Consider the following 22,846-nt stretch of genomic DNA (forward strand, 5'->3'; position numbering starts at 1 on the left):
CGACGCCCGCGATTCTGATCGCGGGCGCCGTTCTAGGTAAAGAGTACCTGATAGTTTTTTAAAGCGGCAATCATTTACACTGCAAAATCAGTTTGATTTTGCAGTGTAAATGATTGCTGCTATCAAAAAACTCAAGATTTTTTACCAAATATCTCATCCTATAAAATTTTGCCCCTAGGGGTCATTCGTATTACACCTTAAGGGTGCGAGTTGACATTCGGGTGCCGTATTAACGATAAAAACAGCACCCTAATGAAGCCTAACTCGCACCCTTCGCAGGGCCGAATTTGCTAAAAAGTGCTTACACCCCTATGAACACTTTTCAGCGAATTCAGCCCGCCATAAAGTGCACCCAGTGTCGTGATGATTCAAAGCTGCATCTTATACCATTTAACTCCCTGGCAACAAGCATTACACCCCTTGCAAACAGCATTGCACCCCTGGCAATGAGTAGGGGCATAATGTGTCAGGGGCATTGCAGTGTGTGGCATATTGTGTCAGGGGCATAATAGTATGTGGTATATTGTGTGAGGGGCATTACAGTGTGCAGCATATTGAGTGCGGCATATTGTGTTGGGAATTAGAGTGTGCAGGATATTGTGTCAGGGGCATTGCGGTGTGTAACATATTGAGTCAGGGGCATTGCTGTGAGTGGCATAATGTGCCAGGGGTATTATGGTGTGCAGCATAAAGTGTCATGGGTATTGCGGTGTGCGGCTTATTGTGTTGGGCATTACAGCGTACAGGATATTGTGTCAGGGACATTTTGGTGTGGCATAATGTGTCAGGGGCATTGCAGTGTGTGGCATATTGTGTCAGGGGCATAATAGTATGCAGTATATTGTATGAGGGGCATTACAGTGGAAAGCATATTGAGTCAGGGGCATTGCGGTGTGTGGCATAATGTGTCAGGGGCATTGCGGTGTGTGGCATAATGTATCAGGGGCATAATAGTATGCAGTATATTGAATGAGGGGCATTACAGTGTGCAGCATATTGAGTCAGGGGCATTGCGGTGTGTGGCATAATGTGTCAGGGGCATAATAGTATGCGGTATATTGTATAAGGGGCATTACAGTGTGCAGCATATTGAGTCAGGTGCATTGCAGTGTGTGGCATAATGTGTCAGGGGCATAATAGTATGCGGTATATTGTATGAGGGGCATTACAGTGTGCAGCATATTGAGTCAGGGGCATTGCGGTGTGTGGCATAATGTGTCAGGGGCATTGTTACGGTGTGTGATATGATATGATATGTGGCATAGGGTGGGATGTTCTAACATCCGCCGTCCAGTTTCTCCCCCCCTCCGCAGGTTAACGCATCCATACTAATCGCATATGCTCTAACATATGAGATTACTAATGCAAGGGACAGATCTTACCATAAGAAAGAGCTGTCCTTTGCGATGCGGTGCCATCCCTGGACTTCTGGGTGTCAGATTCGGGAGTTCCTCTGCGCATGTGCAGAGAGACCGCGCCGGCCGCGGGGCATGCTGGGAGGGATCCGTGACGGATCCCTCTGACAGCTCTGTGAAGAGAAGCCCATAGGGTATCACCAGCTTTTGCTGGCGACTCCCTCTGCAGCGCTGCCCCCAAAGGAGTGGGTTTAGAGAATACGAATTTTGGAGACCACTGTACAGTGTATGGCTGGGCAGCACAGGCTGTGTGTGTACAGTGTAAGGCTGGGCAGCACACTCTATGAGTGTGCATTGTATGGCTGGGCAGCATAGGTGTGTGTACAGTGTATGGCTGGGCAGCACAGGCTGTGAGTGTGCATTGTATGGCTGGGCAGCATGGGTGTGTGTACAGTGTATGGCTGGGCAGCACAGGCTGTGAGTGTGCATTGTATGGCTGGGCAGCATGGGTGTGTGTACAGTGTATGGCTGGGCAGCACAGGCTGTGAGTGTGCATTGTATGGCTGGGCAGCACAGGGTGTGTGTACAGTGTATGGCTGGGCAGCACAGGCTGTGTGTGTACAGTGTAGGGCCGTGGAGCACAAGCTGTGTATACTACAGTATATGGCTTTGGATGGAGCACAGACTGTGCGTGTGTATAGAGTATGGCCAGGGAGCACAGGCTGTGTGTATAGTGTAGGGCAGGGGAACACGATTGTGTGTGTGTGTATGTATATAGTATAGGGCGGTGAACATGGGCGTTTGTGTATAGTGTAGAGCACAGGTTGTGTGTGTACAGTGTATGGCTGCCGGAGCACAAGCTGTGTACAGTGTATGGCCGTGGAGCACGAGCTGTGTATACTGTATGGCTTGGGAGCACAGGCTGTGCGTGTGTGGATCACGGTCGTTAGGTCAACACAGCTAAGGTCGACATACATTGTGTCAACCACTGAAGGTTGACAGGCTTAAGGGCAACACAGACAAAGGTCGACAGGGCCATTAGGTTGACACATGCATTGGGTCAACATTGGGAAGGTGGACAGTCAAAAGGTTGACATGTTTTTTTTATTAAAGGATAGTGGTAGATGCTGCGCTCACTGATGTATCCTAAAGGCAGAGGTAGCTGCTGGTCTCCAGAGAGGGGGGCCACCCTCCCAGAGGTGCCGATTTATGTTTTTGCTGGTGGGTGCTCAACCTGTTGAAAGGCTCAACAAGCAAATACAGTGGCCCGGCATTGGGACTCTGGAGTTACGGGCACATGGGTGCTCATTAATTCCTGTGGGTGCTCGGGCCCTTGAGCACCCACAGAATTGGCACCTATGCACCCTCTCCCAAACGTTGATATGCAGATAGGGGTGTGGAGACCTGCGCTAAAATGAGAGTTCTATGTAGGAGTAATGAATATATATATATTTTTTTAATCATCATTACAGCCATTCTGACACTGTAAAAAAATATATTTTTAGCTGACATATGCTGACAGGTGGTATTTCATACCCTACCATCCACTAGGGCAGTGTTTTTCAACCACTGTGCCGTGGCACACTAGTGTGCCTTGAGCTGTTCCCAAGTGTGCCCCCAGATCTAGAGATGCCCAAACCAGTTTACAGCCACCACCAGTTCAAGTGTCATTTACTCGTCTCTTCTTTTCATTTAAAGGGCCAATGTATTTTATTTGTGTTACCTGTGGGGACCAGTGTGATTGTTTTTTATATGGGGGGCAATAGGTTTGTTTTTTTCCTGTGGGGGCCAATGTGTTTTGCCCTGTGAGGATCTTATGGTGTGCCTTGGCAATTTTAAAATCTTATTTAGTGTGCCGCAAGGTAAAAAGGTTGAAAATCACTGCACTAGGGAGTGGAGGAAGAATAGAATAGTGTGCCAAGTGTAAGGAGGCACCATGCCTGAAGCATGGCGTGGACATCGGTGCACTGATATGGTGTCCATGTTGACATTCGGGACAAAAAAACGTGAAAAACCCCAATGTGGACCTTTTGACTGCCGACCTTCCCAATGTCGACCTAATGCATGTGTCAACCTGTGGCCTCAATGTATGTCAACCTTAGTTTGGTCGACCTAGTGACTCATACCCGCGAGTAGGAGGGCCGGGGAGCACGGGCTGTGTGTAGTGTATGGCCGTGGAGCACAGGGAATGAATAACTGGGGAGCATGTGATGACAGTGGTACGGCGGCACAGCATATACACCTGTGACACAGAGCTGCTGACGGCGGAATAACACTGTGACAGATCGCGGAGACGCTGCTGCTGCTGCTGCTGTACAGAGCTAGTATTAGCAGGGTGGTGGTGATGATGATGATGATGCTGCTGCTGCACACGACGCCCACATCTGCCGCCGGCGATTATTAATGTCCTACCCCTGGGAGCAGCACTGCATTATGATTGGCCGTGATGGTGGAGGGGGCGGTGTTTGGCGGTTTGCCGATTAACGATTGGAGGAAGGTGGAGCAAGGACAATCTCCCCATCCTCTGCCAGTGCCGCACCGGTTCCTGAGCTGCTGGCCGGGGCCGCTGTCATTATTGCATGTGGCTGCAGAGCTAGCGGGGGGACAGCGGCTGGAATAATGCTGGGGATCATCAATCTGCAGGGGCTGACCCGGGAGCTGACGCTCTATCTGGAGAGCCAAGTACGAGTGGGTCTCTTCGGCTCCGGGGTGGGCTTGTCCTTGGTGCTGGGCTTCGGCGCCGCTTATGCCTGCTACTACCTGAGTGCCATTGCCAAGGTGAGAGCGCTGCCCGGGTGCGGGTGGAAATATGCCGCCAGATACATTGCAGCACCGTGTCGCTGTGTGCTCACCCCCCCCCCCCTTTCTCTCCACAGAAGCCCCAGCTGGTGACCGGCGGGGAGCCTCTCTGCCGCTTCCTGAAGACCTACTGCCCTGCAGTGACAGAAACTTACTACCCGACGCTGTGGTGCTGGGAGGGCAGAGCCCAGACGTTGCTGAGACCATTTATTACTGTCAAACCGCTAGTGCATTACACCAAGTGAGTATTACAGCTCCTGCTGGGCTTTCTCAATGTGGGGGAGATTTAACAAAGCATGGGGAGAGATAAAGTACCAACCAATCAGCTCCTGTCATTTTTTAGACACAAAGGGGCCCATTTATTATGGATTGCCTATACATTGCGATCTGGGCGGAATGGTCCTGGCCAGGATTGCATTGTAATATGCAATCCTAGCAGGGATGTATCATCATGCAACATGTAATGACATGGCTCAGTCCCTTCTATGCGCTCAGCCGGGGTCCTGCCCATGCACGGTCAGCGCTGACCCCTTGCTGACTGCACTGCCCCGGCGGCAGTGCGGTCTGTAGCCAATAGGCTACAATGGGCTACCGCCATCTCAGAATGACGGGAGCCCAGGGACCTGTTGCGATGCTGCATTCCCCGTAGAAAGCTATGGGAGATGTGGCCGGTGACAGTGAAGGAGGGACCTCCAATCCCAGCTACGGTCCCACCTGATACATTTAGGTGATACTTAATATTTGTCTGTAACCCCCGAAAACGGGTGTCTTCTGGGAGTAAGCCTTAAATATTAAATGATAATGGGCCCCAGATGGCAGGAATGCGGCAAGTAGAGTATGATGCACTAGTGGTTGTCCTCCCCCCTATATGTGCGACCTTAGATTGACTGAGCCTTGACATATATCCTCTGCCTATGCCGGGGAAGGAACCCGACGGGACAAAGCTCCACAAAGTGATGTAGTCAGTTTATTGGACATATCCAACACACAGTTACAGTATAAGACCAGGGACGTGCTTGTTAGTTCGTATAACCTTTGTAGGAAACAAGACAAAACACACTTTATGCAAAATATTTGATAAAACACCTTTATTGTATATGTGAATCCAGCTTATATTGTTTGCAATGCATGTAGATTACTTAAAAAATCCAATGTATCAGCAATAATGTTAAAGCAGGAATGTGACTGCTTGTTAATATGCAAGACTACTAAAATCTGGCTTTTGTATGTATGTTAATGTTTTTTCTTTGCTCTTTTGTTTGTCGCAAGACAAAAATACCAATAAAAACTATTGAATTTAAAAAAAAAAGGAGAAATGCGGTAAAAACCCCATACGCCAGGGTTTGGGTGCAGACGGTATTGCCAGCTACCCTATAGAAGCATACTGGCTTTTTTTCGCAGAGCTGTTTAGATCCCTCCCAGCATCCACTGCAACTGTCAATGTCACACGGCGCATATGCAGATGGGTTCCCAGGTCAGGGACGGGCAAGCATGGCAAAGGACTGCTCTGATCGAAAGAGCTGTCCTTTGTGGTACTTATTGAATATGTTGGTGCATATGCTATTAGTATCAATGCATTGCCCAGATGCGCAGGCGATGTGTGGCGGGATGCATCGGCGAGGTGTAGTGCATCTTGACCACAATCTTCAAGGTGACAGGAGCTGTTCGGTTGGTGCTTTCTCACTCTCCAAGCTTTGATAAATCCCCTCTAAGGGGAGAATTCTATTAGCAGTGATAATGTGGTAAGTTGCTGCGATCAGTGGGGGATTTCCCACTATGGACACGAGGCCTAGGAGAATTATCACCAGTAATTAATCGCAGACAATTGGCTAGCGGCTTATTGCATATTGTTATAAAAGCCTTATGTTGCTGCTAATTGAGTTCCCCCTAAATGTTTTTTAACATTTACCCACTTGTGATGGCAAATTTTCACCAGGTTCCAGGTTTTCCATGGCAAATACTCCTATGTGTGTTTAATCAGTTTGCAGTGTAATTTAAGTCCATATTTACCAAGCCACTCACTGCGCATTTCCATTCACACTAATCAGTGTGTATATATTTTATTCATTACTACTAAATATAATGTTATTATGATTATAATTTAACAGCCTAAAGGAGAGACGTATCCAACATTGGGGAGAGAGAAAGTGCCCCGGTTAACACTGAGTTTTAATTTAAATATTTAATTTAGCATTGTAATGATACTAATGAATATGTTGTTGGTATTTTACATTACTTACCTTGCCAGCAAGGCCCAATGATGTCACCCTCCTCGCTGGCATCTTCATCCTGTGCTGGTATCCTGCCACTGCCAGAGTCCGGTTGCTGAGTCTTGCACAGCGGCCATTCCGTGCATACACATAACTCATCTGTCAGGGACCGGGCAGTGCCAAGAAGGCTTCACTGAAGCCAGAAAGGCTGCTTTGGTTCCGCATGACCAAAGATTGGTGACTATTGGTTTCACTATTGCCATTTATCGATGATGTACTAAGATGTATCAAGCTTCAAAGAGTGATACAATGGAGAGTGATAAACAGTCAGCCAATCAGCTCCTACCTGCCATGTTACAGGCTGTGTTTGAAAAATGGCAAATAGGAGCTGATTGGTTGGTTGTTTATTACTCTCCACTTTATCACTTTTTGAAGCTTGATACATCTGGCCCTTAGAGAGATTTGCTGTTTTTTTAATATTGAAATTAAAAGTGGGAGCCCCATTAAAGCAAATGTGAGAGAAGGAATGTTAAAGAAGTTCTGTTCTTAGCTGGGACCAAAGTACCAAGAAATCCGCTTCAGTCATGTTTACATTTCCCCCCGAAACCTGTGTGCTTTTCCCCTTGGGGTACAAATACCACAAGCTGAGAACGTTGGGCTTGATTCCATTCGCAGGGCTGCAAATTCGCAATTATTGCTTAGTAGTGCACATGCGCAAGGCCATCCTGCAATGAGAGACAGCAACGGCTTTTCATTGTTGGCCGCACGCAAGATGATTGACAACCGGCCAGCATTTGGGGACAGCACCCGGCTATTTACAGGGAGTGTCGGAGAAAATGCAGGCGGAACCCGGCGATGGAAGGGATGACCGACGATGTCAGCTCTGGCCCCGGATCTTCCATTATTGAACGCAGCACTGAATTAGTTTATTGTGTACTGGGGGTGGGGAATCCCTTACATGGTGAGTTATTGCAAATGTATTTCCTCTACCTCCCCATGGCAGCATACTTCTATACTTCTGGGGTTTCCGCCCCCTTGGGTAGATATCTGAAAGGAACAAAAAAAGACACTGCCCCCCTATATAAGGGACCGCCCTCCTAGGCTCTGTGTCTTTTTTTCCTTTCATGGGTAGATGGATGGCTTACCCTGCGGAGATCAGGAGGGCTGGTTCCTCTGCCCAGTGCAGCTGTGAACTTAGCGTATCGTGTCTGGGACCCCCGCCATCAAGTGTGGTCTGGGACGTCCGTCTGCTGTAGCTCCCTGCCGCCCAGTGCGTCCAAGGGAGAAAGGTGCCCGGCGAGGTGTGCGGCGTCTGAAGCCGCAGGCTGAAGCCGGTAAGCGCGGCGTGTACATGGGGCGCGTCATCAGACGGCGCCCGGAAGCGGAGGTGGCGTCTGACGTCACGGGGATACACGCACGCCGGGCATGGAGTTAAAACTAGTCTGCAAACAGTGGAGGTTGCTGCAGACGTGTTCTGAGACCAGCAGACGAGGTAAGGCCCTGTGGAAGCAGCAGCGCTGCTAGGGCAATGGCTGTTCTTACGGAAATGATACTAAGTGTATGAATTTTTCTATTAGAGTACAGCGTATTGTGAAAGTGTCATTATGGAAGAGGACAGGAAGCAGCCTGCGGATGCAGGGTAAGCCAGGAATTATTGGAGCATTAGTGGAACATACTTCTTGTTGTTGTTGGAGCATACAGTTAGTGACTTGGCGTTTACTTATACAGGGCAGGACCCAGTAAAGAAAAAACGGAAGGGAAAGCCAAGTATAAAAAATTGCATACAGCAAAGTGTGTATTATGCAAAAGAATTTTACCTGAGAAATGTTCAGGTTCTACATGCAACAAGTGTGAGGGGACACAACAGATGGGATTACCCCAAATGACGGAGCTGGTCTCACTGTTAAAAACAGCATTAGCTGACACGTTTATGGCAAAAAAGGAAAGTACTAAGGCTTCTACAAAAAGGAGAAGAGTAGTACTCTCTGATTCAGATGACCCAGAGGAAGGGCCTGCAGCTAGACCAGAGGAGGAAGCAGAAGAGGGGGAAGTGTTTCAAGAGAAAGAAGAAATTGACTTCAACCCAGATCTGTTAGAAAGTCTGTTGTGTCTCATTAATAAATCCCTGAATATTGAGGATACACAGGAAGAAGGAAAACTTCAAGATTTACTGTTCAAAGATAAAAAGAAAAAGGGGAAGCAGTTTCCTTTATCAATACCTCTGAAAGAGATAGTGGAGGAAGAATGGCTTCACCCCGATAAAAAAGTACCTGTACCCATAAGAGTACAAAAAATGTACCCGTTTAACCCTGAAGAGGTTAGAACATGGGAGGAGCCACCAAAGGTGGACGCAGCGATTGCTCGCATATCAAGAAAGACAACACTGCCGTTAGAGGACGCTAACGTATTTAAGGATTCGATGGAACGCAAAATAGAAATGAACCTGAGGAAGCAGCACGTGACGTCTGGTGCAGCAATCAAAGCGTCATCAGCCATGGCTATTACGTCTAGGGTCCTAAGGTCATGGGTTCAGGACCTGGAGTCGGATATGCTAGATGGAATTAAAAGGACGGAACTGATGAAAATGGTACAGAACATTCAGATGGCGGTAGAGTTCCTGTGCGATGCCTCCCTAGATGGGGTACGGCTGGCAGCAAGATCCAGTGCAAACAACATAGTGACAAGGAGAGCGCTCTGGCTGAAGCCATGGGCGGCGGATAATCAATCAAAAAATAGATTACTATCTATTCCCTTCCAGGGCAAATACCTATTCGGACAGCAACTGGACGAAATAATTACAAAAATATCGGGTGGTAAGTCCGTATGGCTACCCCAAGATAAGGCGGTAAGAAGAGGACAGTTTAACAAAAACTTCAGGTACTCTACAACAGATTATAAAGAAGCCAAAACATATAGACCAGGTCGTAGTTTCAGGAGGCCCTGGTTTGGGAATAGAAGTACTTTTCGTGGCCAAAGAGGCAGAGAAGGCCGCTTTGCCTTTCGTCAGACACAATGACGCCAGACAGAGGGTTGGCGGCAGACTGATACATTACAAACAAGTCTGGTGCCAATCAACCCAGGACAGGTGGGTATTAGAAGTCGTGTCTTCAGGCTACAAAATAGAGTTTACCAAACTGCCGGGAGACTGGCTGGAAGAGTCACCTGTCCCAAGCAACTGGGAAGAAAGATCAGCATTATTAAGCAGTCTACAGGTCATGATAGACCAAGGTGTGGTAAAAAGAGTACCAAAACATCAAGAAAACCAGGGATGGCACTCAAGGTTTTTTGTGGTGAAGAAGGCATCAGGGGGTTTCAGGACAATACTAGACCTGAGAAGGTTGAACACTTTTGTCCACACAAGAAAATTCAAAATGGAATCGATCAGAAGCATTCTTCCGGACATAGAGAAAGGAGCCTATCTAACAACGATAGACTTAAAGGATGCTTACCTGCATATTCCGATATTTTTAGGGCACCAAAAATACCTGAGATTCAGACTAAAAGGAAGAACTTATCAGTTCATGTCTCTACCATTCGGCCTATCAACATCACCAAGAACCTTCACAAAGGTATTAGTGGTGCTGGTAGCCAACTTGAGAATTCAGGGGGTGTCGATATGGCCATACCTGGACGATCTCCTTATTATGGCAAGATCAGAGGTTCTGTCAGCTCAGCACACAAAACTGGTGCTAGACTATCTAAAAAAAGCACGGCTGGTTGATAAATTATCAAAAAAGCCACCTCGAACCCGCACAAAAAGTGATATACTTAGGAATGGTTTTAGATACACAATCTATGCGTGTGAAGCTGACAGAAGACAGACGTCAGAAGCTGATCAAGGAAGTAAGAAAAATGTTAAAAGAAAACATAAGTCATACAGAGGAGTGTATGCGAGTGCTAGGCCTTATGTCGTCAGCAATAGAGGCTATACCATGGGCAAGGTTCCACATGCGGGCATTACAAGGATGCTTCCTAGAACAATGGAATGGAGAAGAAAAAGACAAGAGGCAAAAAATCTTTCTATCAAAAGAGGCAAAAGCAAACCTCAGATGGTGGAACAACATGGAGAGACTAAGTCAAGGGAAGTCGTTTGCAACTCAGACACAGATTATAGTAACCACGGACGCCAGCAAGCAAGGCTGGGGGGCCGTGTGCGAACAACGGATGGCACAGGGAGAATGGAATATAGAAGCAAGCCGGAGCCATTCCAATATAAGAGAGATGATGGCTGTACTGATGGCATGCAAAAAATTTCAGAAGTTACTAATCAACAAGGAGGTTGTGATAAGATCGGACAATCAGTCTGTTGTGACATACCTGAACAAACAGGGGGGAACGAGGAGCAAAGCCCTGATGATGGAGGCAGCGAAGGTACTACAATGGGCAGAGAGTCATGTGGTAAACCTCAAGGCTGTATTCATTACAGGGAAGGAAAATCGGCTAGCCGACACCTTAAGCAGGAGCAGGATAGCCCCAGGAGAATGGGAGCTGTCACCAAAGGTGTTCGAGGCAATTGTGAAGAGATGGGGCCTACCACAAGTAGATCTTATGGCGACAGAGAAGAATGCGAAGGTGCCTTGTTACATTTCCAGGCACTGGGAACCAGGATCATGGAAGGTAGATGCCCTGACGGAAAGGTGGGAGATGAAACTAGCATATGTCTTCCCACCATTTCCGGTTATTCACAGGCTAATCAGCAAGATAAGCAGAGAAAAATCCAGGGTGATCGCGATTCTACCATACTGGCCGAGGAGAGCGTGGTTTGCAAAACTAACTCAAATGGCGATAGACGAACCATGGATACTGCCAGATTACAAGGACCTAATACAGCAGGGCCGGTATTATCAAAGGCAGCCAGAAAACTGGAGGCTAACGGCCTGGTTGTTGAAACCAGGACATTGAGAAGAAAGGGTTTTTCGGAAAAAGTGGTGAATACACTTTTAAAAGCGAGAAAATATTCAACATCCAGTGTATATTACAGGACATGGAGGAAATATATATACTTCTGCAGAGCAGGGGGCAAAGATGAGAGAAGAATAAATACAATTCTGGAGTTCCTACAAACAGGATTGGAAAAGAACCTATCAGCGAGCTCTCTGAGAGTACAGATATCGGCACTAAGTGCTATCCTGGATCTGAAAATTGCAGACAACAGATATATTCAAAGATTCGTGCAGGCAATAAAAAGGATCAGGCCAGTGTTCCATAACCCGCTGGCACCCTGGGACCTTAACATGGTCCTGAATGTGCTGACGGAGGCACCCTTTGAGCCGTTAGAAGAGGTGCCCTTGAAGATGCTCACCATCAAGGTAGTCTTCCTTGTCGCAATTACTTCGGCTAGGAGAGTCTCGGAGTTGCAGGCGCTATGGGCGGAGGAGCCGTTCCTCAACTTCTTCGAAGATAAAGCAGTATTAAGGACAAACCCGCATTTTTTACCAAAAGTTGTTTCAAAGTTTCATATGAATCAGGAAATAATATTACCGTCCTTCTGTAAGAACCCAGCAAACTCCAAAGAGGCAAGGCTGCATAATTTGGATGTAAGTAGAGCATTAAAAATATACCTAAAAAGATCAGAGGCCTGGAGGAAGTCAAAGAGACTGTTTGTGCTTACAGAAGGGATAAAAAAGGGTCTAGGAGCAACAAAAATGACGATATCCAGATGGATAAGGGCATGTATATGTGAAGCCTACAAGATTAGGAAATTAGATCCTCCAGTGGGGCTAAAAGCTCATTCTACGAGAGCGCTAGCAGCATCGTGGGCAGAAAAAGGGGCGGCGTCACTGGAAGAAGTGTGTAAGGCAGCATGCTGGTCCTCGTCACACACGTTCACCAAGCACTATAGGGTGGACGTGGCGGCTACTGAAGATACAAAACTAGGAAGAAGAATTCTTAGTGCAGTAATTTAAAAAAAAAAAAAAAAAAAAGGAGGAGTAGAAGAGAAGTAGTACTCATAAGAAAGACTTGGAGCACACTGTAGATACGGTGAAAGAAACCAGTATCCTTTTTCCTTTTTACATTATATTACTATGCCCTCCCAGTGAAGAAAACTGCTAGGGTAGACCCAGAAGTATGCTGCCATGGGGAGGTAGAGGAAAGTACAGATTATTACCTGTTAATAGGCTTTCCTCTACTCCACCATGGCAGCCGTTTTCCCAGCCCTGAACTAAAGGGTTGAGTGTGTTATTTAATATGAATAATTATATGAGTTAAGCTTGTAAAATGAAAGACACAGAGCCTAGGAGGGCGGTCCCTTATATAGGGGGGCAGTGTCTTTTTTTGTTCCTTTCAGATATCTACCCAAGGGGGCGGAAACCCCAGAAGTATAGAAGTATGCTGCCATGGTGGAGTAGAGGAAAGCCTATTAACAGGTAATAATCTGTACTTTCCCCGTATTCGCACGGCTGCGATCTTCCTTCACAGCCGTGCACAGGGGCAGGTTTCCTCTCTGTCATGGCGGCGGCTATCTGATCGCTGGGCGCTGATGATTCACAGCCCAGCAATCAGGTCTAAATCAGGCCCATAGGCTCTAATGCACAGTATTAACCCTTTGTGTGCCAACATCTCTGAAAGATTTGCCAAAATCCTCTAAAAATTCCAGCGTCGCTCACATTTGTTATATAAATTCAAATAAAAAATGTTGGGTAAAAAAAGATGATATTTCCTGTATAAGGTAAACATTACAGGTCATTATGATGAATAAAAATGTTTAAGAAATTCATTTGGCACTCAAAGGGTTAAGGTCTATTTCCTGAAAGCAAGCACACCGTGCACTCACAAATCAGGGTTATAATGTATGGCATATGGATGGCTCACTAACAATGGCTAGGTCGTCAGTCAAAAGGTCGACACCAAAAGGTGAGCATGCACAAGGTCAACATGACCTTTTTGGGATTTAACTTTCAACAAATCAGGTGTCGACATTGACACAAAAAAAATGTGAAAATGTTATGTTGACCTTTTTATGTGTCCACCTTTTGTCAATGTCGATCTTATGCATGCTGACCTTTTGCTGTCGACCTAGACATTGTCTGTGAGCTATACCACACCCATAAGTTATAATTATCCATCTGTCTGCATTGGTACAGCAATTATCCAGCAACTTGTCTAGTGAGTACTTCAGCTCTGATTAGGGTTGGCTATTGCTGGGTTAGCCTCATTGTTTTTATATGATTAGCATGGAATTGTCACTAGTTTTATTGTCTGATGGTCATCCGTGCTCTAATACTGATGGCCAGCGGGTCAGGGCCGTAGAGGGCAGGGCAGCACCTATATAATGGTGGGGTATGGCCTGTTCATACCAGCCCTGAAATGAATCTCTGAAGAACTGTAGGTGCTGCACAGGGGTGCGCCATGTCCCCCACAGATCCAGATTGTCACGCGATCATTGTGATCGTTTATCCCCCCTGCAGGGCCAATTAAAGGTTTCGGAAGTTAGAGCTTGCATCCAAGTCCTAATGCCAAGAAGAAAGGTAAAAAAAGGGCCTCTGTGCCATCCATGCCTTGGATTTTCTCCATGGATGAAATACAATTGATATTTGGTGGCCAACTTTGCAGTTCTCCCCAATAGTTAAGCAGTCATGTATGAATATCATTTACATTTCCACTCATCTTGTGATTATGAGGACAACCTGTGAGGATACCAGGTTATTAGTAATGGGGCTATATCATTGTTTCACTGGAGGTTATTAGTAGTGGGGCTACAATCATTGTTTCACTGGAGGTTATTAGTAATGGAGCTATAATCATTGTTTCACAGGAAGTTATTAGTAATGGGGCTATATCATTGTTTCACTGGAGGTTATTAGTAGTGGGGCTACAATCATTGTTTCACAGGAGGTTATTAGTAGTGGGGCTACAATCATTGTTTCACAGGAGGTTATTAGTAGTGGGGCTACAATCATTGTTTCACAGGAAGTTATTAGTAATGGGGCTATATCATTGTTTCACTGGAGGTTATTAGTAGTGGGGCTATTAGTAGTGGGGCTATGACCATTGTTTCACTGGAGGTTATTAATAGTGGGGCTATTAGAAGTGGGGCTATAATCATTGTTTCACAGGAAGTTATTAGTAATGGGGCTATATCATTGTTTCACTGGAGGTTATTAGTAGTGGGGCTATAATTATTGTTTCACTGGAGGTTATTAGTAGTGGGGCTACAATCATTGTTTCACTGGAGGTTATTAGTAGTGGGGCTACAATCATTGTTTCACAGGAAGTTATTAGTAATGGGGCTATATCATTGTTTCACTGAAGGTTATTAGTAGTGGGGCTATAATTATTGTTTCACTGGAGGTTATTAGTAGTGGGGCTATTAGTAGTGGGGCTATAATCATTGTTTCACTGGAGGTTATTAGTAGTGGGGCTACAATCATTGTTTCACAGGAAGTTATTAGTAATGGGGCTATATCATTGTTTCACTGGAGGTTATTAGTAGTGGGGCTATAATTATTGTTTCACTGGAGGTTATTAGTAGTGGGGCTATTAGTAGTGGGGCTATAATCATTGTTTCACTGGAGGTTATTAGTAATTGAGCTATAATCATTGTTTCACTGGAGGTTATTAGTAATGGGGCTATAATTATTGTTTCACTGGAGGTTATTAGTAGTGGGGCTATTAGTAGTGGGGCTATAATCATTGTTTCACTGGAGTTATTAGTAATGGGGCTATATCATTGTTTCACTGGAGGTTATTAGTAATGGAGCTATAATCATTGTTTCACTGAAGGTTATTATTAATGGGGCTATAGTCATTGTTTCACTGGAGGTTATTAGTAGTGGGGTTATTAGTAGTGGGGCTATAATCATTGTTTAACTGGAGGTTATTAGTAATGGAGCTATAATTATTGTTTCACTGAAGGTTATTAGTAATGGGGCTATAATCATTGTTTCACTGGAGGTTATTAGTAGTGGGGCTATAATCATTGTTTCACTGGAGTTATTAGTAATGGGGCTATATCATTGTTTCACTGGAGGTTATTAGTAATGGAGCTATAATCATTGTTTCACTGAAGGTTATTAGTAATGGGGTTATAATCATTGTTTCACTGGAGGTTATTAGTAGTGGGGCTATAATCATTGTTTCACTGCAGCATCCACACTGTTCATTCATCTACAAGCAGAGCAGAGAGCAGGCCTAATGTCCTGCTTATTGCATAATGGCAGTTACAGAGAGTAACAAGGTCCACAAAGTGGAGAGATTTCAATTGCTGGGAAATTGCTTTGGTCGGCCCAGTATGCATGGCAGCTGCTGTGCTTTGCGATACTAGAAACTCGCACAAAAGTGTTCACTACTCCATTGGGTATCGAGCGATTTTGTATGAATCAGGCATTCTGCCTTAACTGGCAAATTAATTTCCCCCATAACCTCTAGTCAGCCTATCCAATGTAAAATGTATTTCCTAGCATTGGCCATCTTAATGCATGGGCTTACTGGGCAGCTGCCCTAGGGCCTCATATTTCCCAGGGGCTTTTGAGCAGGGGTTTGCTTTTGTCTCTGGAGTTTCATGTCAGGCTAGTCAGGCTAGTAGAGATTGCTGCCCTGCTGCTTTGGTTGTGAATTACACAAAATCAGGGCTGTATACCGGGGCACACACTTTTATGATGATCCACTTCCTGCCATTGTGTGGCCTCTGTGGTGTCGGTGCTAGATGGCAATACATATAGTTAGGGAATAGTAAAACACCAAACCTTAGATCATTCCATGTTATACTGCACAAATCATATTACCAGGTAATTACATCCGTGCGGAGAAGAGATGCCATATTACCAGGTATATACAACAGGTGGGCTTAACCTTTACTTTCAATATGACCAGCACCCTAATTTTGCCATTCATACCATCGACTTTTGTTTTAAATACCAATATCTAAACATTAAATTGAGCATATTGATTGTTTGTGTATAGGCCCCTTTAGATTTATTTAATTTAAACTTAAAGTTTGGGATCCAACCACTAAGTTGTGGCTTATGGAGAAGTTAGTGGGACTAATCCTATGGTTGCAAATATAAAACAAAAATCAATAAAGAAGGGCCTGGAAAGTGGATCATTAACCATTACTTCATTCAATTAGAGCAAAAGGCTATAATCCAACCTGTCAAGTGATGACTGAAAGTCATTAAGTGTAAAGTGAATTTTCCAGCATCAAAGGAGAGCTATAAGTGGGTCAGCACAATGTTATATTGAGTGGGGAATGTTTCAATATCCTGTTCTCCCTTCTTGGTGTGGCTGTTCCAAATTGATGGGATGGGAGTTCTATTGAAGATAGGATGTCACCCATAGTAACCAATCAGATTCTATCTATTATCTCTAGAAGGTGCTAAATAAATAAATCTGACTGGTTGCTAGGGGCAACATCTCATATTCAATAGAACTCCCATCTTAGCATATTGACTCCTTTGAAACAGTCACAACAGGAAGGGAGAATGGATATTGAAACATTACCCACTCAATCTACAGCTTAGTAAATTTACCCCAAAGAGTCTATGGGGGGTATTCAGTCTGGGATTTCGACTGTCCGAATGTAGCGACATGAGGAATCCCGAGCAGTTTTCATTTGATCCGATAGAAACTTGACAGTCAGAATTTGAATCGACAATCCGCAGTCATTTCCGACAAAACAGATCTGACTTTTAAAAAAAACTCAGATCTCACACCCTTCAATGCTGTCTGTAATGGCACCATTGAATAGGTGAGTGCCGGATTGAATAGCCCCTATATCTGCCGAGGGAAGGATTGCAGGTGCAAATTCTAGGGCTGATTCAGAGTAAGTACTACACCAGTTTGCATTGCATATCTTGAATGGAATTGCTTGGTACAGTGCCCAGAAAGCATATGTATCTGTGTGCACCTATGCAGATCTGCGTGATTTTGGCACTTACGCATGGCAGAGACTGGATAGCTGGGGGAGGGAAGGGATGTTTCAGTAGGTTCACACCATATTGTCGACATGATCACGAGGTCGACAAAGGCAAGAGGTAACCATGGCTGTGTTTGCGAGGATTTTTTTCACTTTTTCAAACTTTACCAACCATATGGACTCTGAAGTGTGGCGAGTGCAGCATTAGCAGAGTGTGGTACCTGGCGTGAATCATGGCAAGTGAAGAGGTAAACGAATTGGAGTCCATGGACACTGACACACACAAAAATGTGGAAAACCCCTGTCGACCTTTGAGTGTGTCAACCTTTTGGTGTTTACCTAGACACTGTCAACCTAATATACCACACACCCCTTCATTTTGCCTTCTGGCAGCATAGGTGTGTCTTCATTCAGGAAGTTGACATATCTAAAAGAAGGGTTGTACAGGAAGGAACGGCTCTATGTAATCCTATTAGGAAATGAAAGGATGCAGACAATAACAATACAGTGCTTTATTGGTCGTTCTAATGCTTTGTCACCAACCGGTTCAGCAATAATGTCACCGGTATAGAGGAAGCCAGCTATAGTTTCATGCTATATACTATTTCCATTACCCTAGTATTGTACACAAACGTGTGTCGGTTTAGTAGTAAAATGACTTTATTAGAAATCATTTCTCATTTGACGTGTTCTAGACATATTCTATGTACTATACTTATCCACCTTCCACACTTCTTTAGAGCATATGTAGCCACTGTATAACAGCCATTGCTCTCAGTTATTGACAAATACTCAAAATCCAGAATGCTGAATATATATAACATCTAGAATATGTTGAATATAGAATGTTCATTTATAAATAAAATAACCTATTCCCTAAAGCCCCATAGACACTAGAGGATATTGTGTACCTCATCGCTCAGAAGGGGCTCCTGGGTGATATTGTTCACAATATCGTCTAGTGTGTACACTCAATATCGTTAACGATGCCTTCCCCCACGTGTCAGTAACAATGATTAATATATATATATATATAGCCAAAAGACCTGTATGCTCAGCGGGTCCCGGTGACGTCAGTGTGTACGCACAATGGGGGTTATTCTGGTTGCTTCGCCAGGGTGCCAAACCCGCCCTCCCCCCCCCCCCCCCCTTGCAGCGTCTGTTCACACTAAGGGCTTGCGAATGGATAAACATCCATTCGTAGCCTGTGGGTGAACACCCACATCATTCGATGGTCGCCGACCATCGAATGATGTGGAATGTGCACACATATCTAAGTGACTCTCAGGTCACTTAGATTTGCATGCACCCTCGGGAGGAAGTTGTCCAGCCCCGGAAAAAGGGCAAAAATCCCTCAGTGTGTATGCACTGAGTAATTATTAGCCCAGCGATTTTCCCCATCATCACTGGCCATACACGCTGGGCAAAATCGCCCAGTGTGTATGGACCTTTATCCATGTGCTTTCCTGTGTGTCAGCATTTATCTGCTTCATTGTGTGTCAGCATCTGTGTGCATTTCCCTCTGTCTGTGCATGTCTAGCGTTCAGTGCACAGTAGATCCCAGTTTTCCTTTCCTAGCACGTCATACTCCAGATGCAGCATAATATACCAAACTCACTGCGCATGTATCTGGTCCATATCTCCATAAGCTGACAGATCATATTGGATGATACATCTTTAAAGATACCTTAGCGGTTAATATTTCCTCCACTTTGCGTTATCCCTTCAATTATTATCATTACCTTTTTCTGTGTAATATAGAAGAAACTTCAAACACTTTATAGATCTGCCCAGAGTACAAAGGGTGGAATTCTTTAGAAATATAATTATTAATGCGAAAAGTGTTTTACAAATGATATTATTGCTTGTGAGTATATTTTATTTAGCTAGTGTCTGATGGAATATATGATATATATGGAATGTTATTATGTGTTAGTTCAAAGCCCATCAAAATGACGACTTAGTCCCTATCTGCTCCTACCTTCATTCTGTCTTTCCAGCTCCCTCTGTCTATATCCAGGAAGTTTGAAATATATCACTTTGGTTTCACTTTCTGTCATACTTGGAGAGGAGCCCAGAGAGGAGACCAGATACTGCATGTCAGGGGGCGGGACTAAGCTGACATCACCAAGCACCACCCCCATGTCAGTCAATTGCAGCAATTCGTGGGTCAGCGGATTGAGGGGTGGGCTAAAATGATGCAAAATTACACTATTTGCATAATTTTAGCCCTGCGGGGGACCTGCAAAATCTGGTACTTGTTGCAAGGGTGAAGGCAGCTGGGAACCTCCCAGCCATTCCAATTATGCTTTCTGTTAAGTAATTTGTGGTAACTGGCGGTACTTCACCTTAATAAGGTGACAAGGTTTTAGGCTTTTATATAGTTATGATACTGGAGATGTGTGCAAAACCAGATATCAATAAAAGATTTCTTGTGAACACTAACCTTTCCTATAGTCACCATGAATAATCCTATTGAAATGATCTTGTTCTTGCTCTTGGGACATGGCATCCTTTATATGTTATCAGTATAATTCAGATTGGCATTGCAGACGGTGTAATGGTTAGCATTACACTGAGGTCATGGGTTCAATTCCAACCATGGCTCTAACTGTGCAGAGTTTGTATATTCTCCCCGTGTTTACTCTGGTTTCCTCCCACAATCCAAAAATATACTGGTAGGTCAATTGGCATCCAAAAATATTAACCCTAGATTGTCTGTGTGCATGTGCATTGTGTAGGGAATATAGATTGTAAGCTCCCCTGGGGCAGGGACTGATGTGAATGTTCAGCTATACTCAATAGGTCGACCACTATTGGTCGATGAATGAAACAGGCAACAAAAGCCAAGGGTTGACATGTCAATGGTCGACACATGTTTTTCATGATTTGAATTTTTTAACTGACTTGTTCTTACTTCACAATGCACTTCGGGAGATGCGATGATGGCCGATGTACCAATGTCCGGAAATATCAGGTCCCGATACTACCACATTCTGATATGGCTGTAGCCCGTAGTAACCTAATTACTGCAGCTCCAGTCAGCAAAGGTTCAGGACTGATCGCGCATTTACAGACCTCCTGGTCTGCAAATTTAGTAATTAGATACACGGTAAGTGTATTAATGTAGGGCTCATAAATATTGGAGCAGGTCCTTAAATATGACCATTGTAGACAAATTCATTAATAAACAAGTGATTATTTTTCATTATAAAACATTTATCATAACAACCCACATTCAATCCCGCTGATCATTATTAAGTGTATAACCATGTATTAATAAATAATAACAGTAATGATAATAATTCTGTTGAGAGGTTTTACAAAAAGAGATATCCAGAGTAAAGATAAAGAATAGTGTGTTAAGATCAACTCTTTCTGCTGCCTGGTGTCTTCAAAAGAGCAGACGGAAGGTGAGAGAAGACTAATACACTAGTCAGTGACTCACAGATCGAGACTGACTAAATATGACCATTTCTGTCACATAAGCACCTTAAGCCTGCCAGGTATTATAAACTTACAGGAATAAGCTTTATAACATGTTACCTTGTTTATAGAAACTTCTCCAACAACTGTTACATTTATTGTCTCCCATTTAACATAGTATCTATACCAATCTTTTCCTTTTCAGTGTAAAGGCCCATACAGCTGAAAACTGCTTAAAACACCAACTTTCAGCTCAAAGCCGTCCAGTGTGTATGGCCCGGCGGCGAGCGGTGATGCGCGCTCCCTCATTATCGCCGGGAAAGCTTCTCATCTGCCGGTATTTGAGGACAGCTTTGCATAGCGCTGCGCTATGCAAAGCCATCTGCCCCCCGCTGACGGCACCAGGCAGGAGGAAAGCTGCTCAGTGTGTAAGCACTGAGCGGCTTTCCCCCCATACACGCTGGGATATTATCGCCCAGTATGTATGGACCTTAAGGTCTTTCTGGTAGAACATTTAAGTCCTGCAATGTTTCTGCATCAGGACTGACCAAACATTACATAAAGAAATGTCCTCTGTACACATTATTTGTTTCAAACAACGTGTCAATCTGTTCTCTCACCTTCCGTCCGCTCCTTAGAAGATGCCAGGCAGCAGAAAGAGTAAACCCTTGACACGCTGTTCTATATCTTTACTCTGGATGTCTCTTTATGTATAACCTCTCTACAGAATTATTATCATTACTGTGATTATTTATACACTTAATTATGAATGATACCACAGCACATTGAATTTGTCTACATTGGTCCTATTTAACCCCTTCCTGACAGAGCCAGTTTTTGCGTTCCTGACAGAGCCCTTTTTTTCAAATCTGACATGTCTCACTTAAGTGGGGATAACTTTTTTTTGCTTTTACTTATCCCAGTGATTTTGAGATTGTTTTTTCGTGACACATTGTACTTCAAGTTAGTGGTAAATTTGGGTCGATGCAGTCTGTGTTTTTTTGTGAAAAATAACAAAATGTCGTAAAAAAATGGAAAATTTAGCAATTTGCAAAATGTTAAATTTTCTGCTTGTGAGACAAATAATCATACCACTCAAAATAGTTAATAACTAACAAAGACCATATGTCTACTTTATGTTGACATCATTATTTCAACTTCCTTTTAATTTTTTGGGACACTAGGAGGCTTACAATATGAATAGCAAATTCTCAAATTTTCAAGAAAATTTCAAACACTGATTTTTTTAGGGACCAGTTCAGTTCTGATGTGACTTTGAGGGACTTGTATGTGAGACACCCCCATAAATGATGCCATTTCAAAAACTGCACCCCTCACAGTATTCAAAACAGCATTTTGGAAGTTTGTTAACCCTTTAGGTGTTTCACAGGAATTAAAACAAAGTGTAGGTGAAATTTCAAAATTTCTTTTTTTTTGCAGATTTGCAATGTTAATACATTTTTCTAAGGAACACAGTACATTTTACTAGAGAAATGTGACTGAAAATTGATTCCCCCAATTCTTTTGTTTTCATAAATATCCTATATGTGGCCCTAGTGTGCACGGTGACCAAACCACAGGCTTCATAATAGAAGGAGCACCTACTTGATTTTGGAGCCTCCTTTTTATGAGATTATTTTTTAGGCACCATGTAGGTTTCTAGGCACCATAAGATGCTAAAAGTTAGGAACCCCCCCACAAGTGACCCCATTTTGCAAACTACACCCCTCAGGGAATTCATCTAGGGGTATAGTGTACATTTCAAACCCCCAGGGGTTTCACCAATTGTGGTACAACTGGGCAGTGAAAATGAAAAATTATTTTTTTTACACAAAAATGCAGTTCTGGCTCCAAATTTGTCATTTTCAGAAGGTATGAAGGAGACAAAGCACCCCAAAATCTGTGCCCCAATTTCTCCCGAGTACGGCAATGCCTCACATGTGACCAAAAAATACCATTTGGGTGCATGGCAGGACTCAGAAGGGAAGGAGTGATTTTTGGATTTTGCAGCTCAGATTCTGGTGGAATTTTGGTGGGTGCTATGTCGCATTAGCAAGACCCCCAAAGCACCAATACAGTGGAACCCCCCCACAAGTGACCCCATTTTGCAAACTACACCCCTCAGGGAATTCATCTAGGGGTATAGTGTACATTTCAAACCCCCAGGGGTTTCACCAATTTTGATACAAGTGGGCAGTGAA

At 44.2% G+C, this 22,846-nt stretch overlaps 1 protein-coding gene across 1 annotated transcript in view; it reads left to right on the plus strand.

Annotated features, from left to right (window-relative positions):
• The first annotated feature begins 3,830 nt into the window (after positions 1-3,830).
• The window catches only part of ABHD3 (abhydrolase domain containing 3, phospholipase), a 72,523-nt gene continuing 53,507 nt past the window's right edge, over positions 3,831-22,846 (plus strand). The window contains exons 1-2 of the mRNA XM_083187533.1: positions 3,831-4,133; positions 4,232-4,395. Coding sequence (XP_083043659.1) covers positions 3,975-4,133; positions 4,232-4,395 — 323 coding nt within the window. The 5' untranslated portion in view covers positions 3,831-3,974. The remainder of the gene's footprint in view (positions 4,134-4,231; positions 4,396-22,846) is intronic.

This window comes from Crinia signifera, chromosome 5 (assembly GCF_055691185.1).
Source record: "Crinia signifera chromosome 5, ASM5569118v1, whole genome shotgun sequence".
In the NCBI taxonomy this organism is placed as follows: Eukaryota; Metazoa; Chordata; class Amphibia; order Anura; family Myobatrachidae; genus Crinia; species Crinia signifera.